Below are 4,961 nucleotides of genomic sequence, written 5' to 3' on the forward strand. Positions count from 1 at the left end.
ACCACACACACCGGCCGGTCAGTTCCACCACATACACTGGATTCACACCAGTCCGTATAGGATCCTTACCAAATGCTAGACCAAACGGCGTCCAATGCGGACGACGCTTATTGATCTCCTGGTTGTCAGGGACGTCTCCCTTGACTTCAGGTGGAGCCTCCCGGGTGGCTAACCTGGTTCCTCCACAGAGAATTCTCTACCAGAATCAGACAGGTTTGGGAACAGGCTCCAAGGCCCCCTGCAAGTCTCAAACGGAGGTGGCCAACTCTCCTTTCCAGAGCAAGACAGGTCTGAGACAGGCTCTTTAGCCCCTTGCAAGTCCCAGATGGAGGAGATCAATCCTCCTTCTGCGGCAGAATGCAGAGCCTCCCTTTGTCGCGTCTAATCTGGTGGCCACCAGGTTGACCTATCCTGGACGAGCCCCCAATGTAAGGGTCCAGAGATCAGTCTAACTGAAGGAGACGCAGAAAAGACAACGACAATGCAACTGCAAAAGAGGCTTTTATTTTTCCAGCTAGCTGGGGTCCAAGTTTCTGACTGTCGTAGCGGGCCTTAACAAGGACACCGAGCCTAAGATAAAGGGATCTTTTATAGTTCAGGATTTTTCATAGAATGTAACACATACAAGGGAGGGGGTATGAGAAGAGAGGGGGTATGAGAAACGAGGGTCCAGCTATCACCACCTGCTCAGGTCTAGATAAGGGCTCTCCGCTAAGGGTCTGGATGACCTTGCCTCAGAGGTGCTGGACCCTCCCATTTTCCACTTACCTGAGAGTTCCCAGACTCCTGATTTCTGTCCTTGAGGCCCTAACAAAGTGGGCTTCGTCCTTGAAGACTTAACAGGGTAGCAATTAAGCTAACTTGCCCCAGCATTCCCTAACATGGTGGTGATTATGCTAACTTGGCGTAACAGCCCAAAGTCCCAGGAGGAGAATGGAAGAGAAGGGATTGTGGCATGGCTGGGGTGATTTCTCGCTTTCTCTGGATTTGAACTGCAGCATTGCCTCTAGCTGGGTCTCCAGACAGCTAGTCCTCTTAGCATGTTGTTATTGTTTTTGTATGATAGCGTGTGTGTGTATGTGTGTGTGTATGCATGGATGAGAGAGAGAGAGGGAGAAACAGGGAGAAGCACTCTCAACAGGGTTTCGTCTTGCTGCAATCCCCTTCCCACAGTTCCCTGTGCCTCGGGATCTTGGGTGCCTTCACAAGCCCGGTAAGTTTTCAGACCAGCCTGGGGTCTGAATTCACAGTGGCCATGTGGCTTCTTGCATGCATGCTGCAGACGGGGCCGCCGGGCTGGGCAGCAGAGGTGGTAGTGGCTGCTGGGGCTGCTTTTTCGTCTTCAGGAAAGAAAGTGTATGTTTGTACACTGGGGTTGGGGTGGCCTGTAGACTTGGACTTGCCAACCCCTACATGGTGTAAGACAGTTCCTTACCAAAAATCTCTTTATATACACGCATGTGCCATGGGGTGATTGTCTGGAAAATACCGACAAAATGTGTTTCTCTATCTCCTTAATTTGATCCCCCCCTTTTATTTCATTCTTCATCTTGATTGAACAGTGGAATGATCACAGGAGCTTTAGAAAACGCAGGCGCCTAGGGGCCATCAGGTGGTATAGTGGTTAATGTGCTGGACTTTCACAGGGCCGACTGTGGTTCGAGTCCCTGACCTGGTGGCTTGAAAACCCCTCCAGGCATGTGTGCCCAAAATCCCAGGAGGAGAATGGAGAAGAGATTGCTGTGTGGTCATACTCCCGGGAGGTGATTTCTCACTTTCCCTCTCACTGCGACTCTTTGTCTCTCTCTCTGGGAGGCACACTACCCTATGGCAAAAACCTAAAAGAAAAGAAAATGCAGGTGCCTGGGTCCCCACCTCCAGAGAGGCTGGTTTGATTAGTCTGGGCTGTGGCTGAGGCATCCAGATTTGCAAAGCTTCCAGACGAAGTAGAGAAACATCGTCTTACAGTTGCTCGGTGGAGGGACCTGAGTGAGAACCAGCTGAAACTTCCCCTCCTGTCTCCTAACCAGCTGATCGGATCTCTCTGCTGTGACTCTCACCTTCCCAAGACACTGGAGTGAGATCAGAATGTTCCGGGAATGGATTATTTTCTGCCCCAACAACCTGTTCGTGAAAGCGCTTTACATCAGCAAGTGTGAACCATGTTGCTTTATATTTGCACGAGCTCCTATCTTGAAGAAGGAAAACGTGCTTCTCCCTTTCATTTCAAAGTTTTACAACAATTCTTTGATGCTGGCAAGTGGCTAATTTGCATCCATTTACTCACAAGGAAACTGGGGCAAAAAGAGATTAATTCTGCTGCGTAGAATTCTTCCTAACAGCCATAACTGTCCAAAGAAGTAATAAATTGCCTTTTAAGAATTTCCTCCCATGGTGATTCTTACGAGGTCATGCCTCTGCTCTGTTTACACACGAGGGAAATTACGGATAATAAGGTCATCCAGTAAGCCTGGCTTGTGGACGTAAAAGGCTGGGTACTACCTAAGGGTCTTCTATCAGCGAGTGGCTAAAAGGCTATCGTGCATCCTAAGATGGCACGTTATGTAGTCGTGAAAAGGAGAGCGGCCGTGCTGTGCCCTGGCATAGAGTATTCCACGAGGGTGTCAGACCGCCCGCAAGGGCACACGGTCAGCGTCTCTCCTTGACTTTGCGGTCAGTGGCCTTGCATGGCTTGAAACCGACCAGGGTAGTAATTAGACCATGGACGTCTTTAAGTGCTACGAATCAGTCACCCCCCATCTCACGAGAACTGGTTGCTAGACACTCACTAGCACACCAACGAGAAGTCTCGACAGCCCACTGTCAAGAACTAAGTCCAAGAGCGGTACCATGCGCACAGTACCCTGGCAGCTGTGCACACACGGGGAAAGGACGCCCATGAACCCCACTTGTTCTGCGATATTTCAGCATGGACTTACCGGCTATTCCACTGCAGATGTCTACCCGAGAGGGATAAGATGTGTGTCCAAACGCGTGTCTGGACACAAGCGTCTATAGAAGCATGTTCATAGCAGCCAGTAGGTGAGCGTCCCGAATGCCCACCAAGGGCTGAGTGGATGATGGAGTGTGTGGTATGAGCGTACTACAATTGTTTGGCCATGAAAAGGAATGGTGTGTGGGTGCACAGTAAAACTTGTACGACCCTCAGAAGCACCGTGTTAGGAAAGAAGCCAGACACTGCAGTTTACATACCATATGAGTCCTTTCTAATACGCGATATCCTGAATAGGCGCATCTGCACCGACCAAACGCTCCTTAGTAGTCACCAGGGAGTGGGGGGAAAGTGAGTGGGGAGTGATTACTTAATGGGTCATTGTGGGCTTTGTGCTTTTATCCTGGGGTGATGAAAAAGTTCTGAAACTGGGGAGAGCTGGCTGAAGGCCAAGGAACCATACACTCGGCAATGGCAAACCGTGGCCCAGCTGTGGAGCTGCAGGCAGGAGGGGTGTCTCTGGGCGACCTGGGAGGCCCGGGGGGAAGGCTCCTGGCTTGTGTCTGGGTCTCCCTGTGATCCTGGCCGGCTGCAGGGCTGGCAGGTGGATTGCAGCGTGAAAACCCAGTTGAGGGTGCTATTCTTTCTCTCTCTCTCACATGAAGACAATAAATAAATAAACTTCATAAAAAGGCTGATTGTACGTTGTGGGCACTTCATCTCAGTTTCCTAAACAAATACCTCTGGCAAGACAGAGATGGAAATTGGTAAGGTGTCTCTAGGGAGGAGAACTGGGTCCCTGGAACACAAGGAACAGGGGAGACTTTTCCCTGTAAACCGTTTTAGAGTTTTGAACCATGTGGACAAGAGGGAATCTGTAGATCTAGCAAACACACCCATCCCCTCAATACCAAGGTACGTGTCGAGAATGCGTTAGCAGCAGTTTACCGTTCACTCAGAATCCACTCACTGAGGCTGTAGCTCCGTTCTCGAACCCTGGCTCTCCAGGCTCTCTCACTAGTTGGCCTTCATCAGCACGTCCCAGAGGGTGGGAGGGTCTCCCAGGGACTCATCGGGCATTCGGAAAGATCCTCCCGCCCTCTGGGGTGTCCTCTGCCCCTCAAGAGGAGGATGCAGCAAAATGCTGGGACTTGGTGGCAGAGTGGGTGAGGGACATGTGGGCGGTGGCCACAGAGCATTAGGTTGGCACGTAACCCTTGAACCTCCGTTTTCTCCGCTGCAAAATGGGGACCATCAGAGCTCCCTCTCAGACTTGATATGACCGCAGTGCAGAGCAATAGGGTAACAGGGCACAGGCCCAGCTCACCGGAGACAATCAGCAGAGCTGACGTCTTCCCCAGTAAGGGGCAGCGCTGTCCAGGTGAGCTTCCGCCTCCTCAGGAGACGCTACCTAGTTCCTTATGAAGCTGTGCTCCGCCCGCTTCGTTCCCTGGTTCAGTACAAGGTGTAAACTTGCCTCTGTATCTTTATAAGCCCTCTCTTCTTTTCACAGCCCAAGACTGTACCATCAAAATGGCAGTGAATAAAAAGGGAAAAGAATTAGACACCTAAGGGTAACCAGAGCTATGATTTACTGAGTGCTTACCTTGGGCCTCGCATTTTAAATGCATTATTCCTAACTCTTACAAGAGCCCTAGAAACAATATATTGCAGTCCACATTTATGGGGGTACAGAGAATTTTTAAAAACCACTTATGGTCACATAGTGCTAGTTAGTGTCTGAGCAGGGATTTGAACCCAGGCCTGTCTGATTTCCCATTGATCACACTCCGTCATGGAACCCAGCTTGCAAGTTACCCAAGTCAAGACTGCTGGTCTGCGTGGGCTTAGCACCATCATATTCACTGGAAGAAAGAAGAGCCCCCGAAGATTGTGGAGTCTAACCCCACCTGACAAGGAACCCTACTTGAATGTCCCTCACTCCTTGACAGGGAGCTCACCCCCTCCTGCGACAGCCTTTTTCCATTTAGAGACAACTCTAATTACT

At 50.5% G+C, this 4,961-nt stretch overlaps 1 protein-coding gene across 1 annotated transcript in view; it reads right to left on the reverse strand.

Moving 5' to 3' along the window:
- Positions 1–4,033, reverse strand: part of LOC114008989 (uncharacterized) — a 7,923-nt gene extending 3,890 nt beyond the window's left edge. Inside the window, exons 1-3 of the mRNA XM_027774384.1 lie at positions 3,972–4,033; positions 2,790–2,871; positions 47–196 (exon numbers count right to left, since the gene is read on the reverse strand). Of these exons, the coding sequence (XP_027630185.1) occupies positions 47–196; positions 2,790–2,871; positions 3,972–4,033 (294 nt within the window). The remainder of the gene's footprint in view (positions 1–46; positions 197–2,789; positions 2,872–3,971) is intronic.
- Positions 4,034–4,961: the final 928 nt, after the last annotated feature.

The sequence above is a fragment of the Tupaia chinensis genome, unplaced genomic scaffold (assembly GCF_000334495.1).
Source record: "Tupaia chinensis unplaced genomic scaffold, TupChi_1.0 Scaffold000426_1, whole genome shotgun sequence".
Lineage (NCBI taxonomy): Eukaryota > Metazoa > Chordata > Mammalia > Scandentia > Tupaiidae > Tupaia > Tupaia belangeri.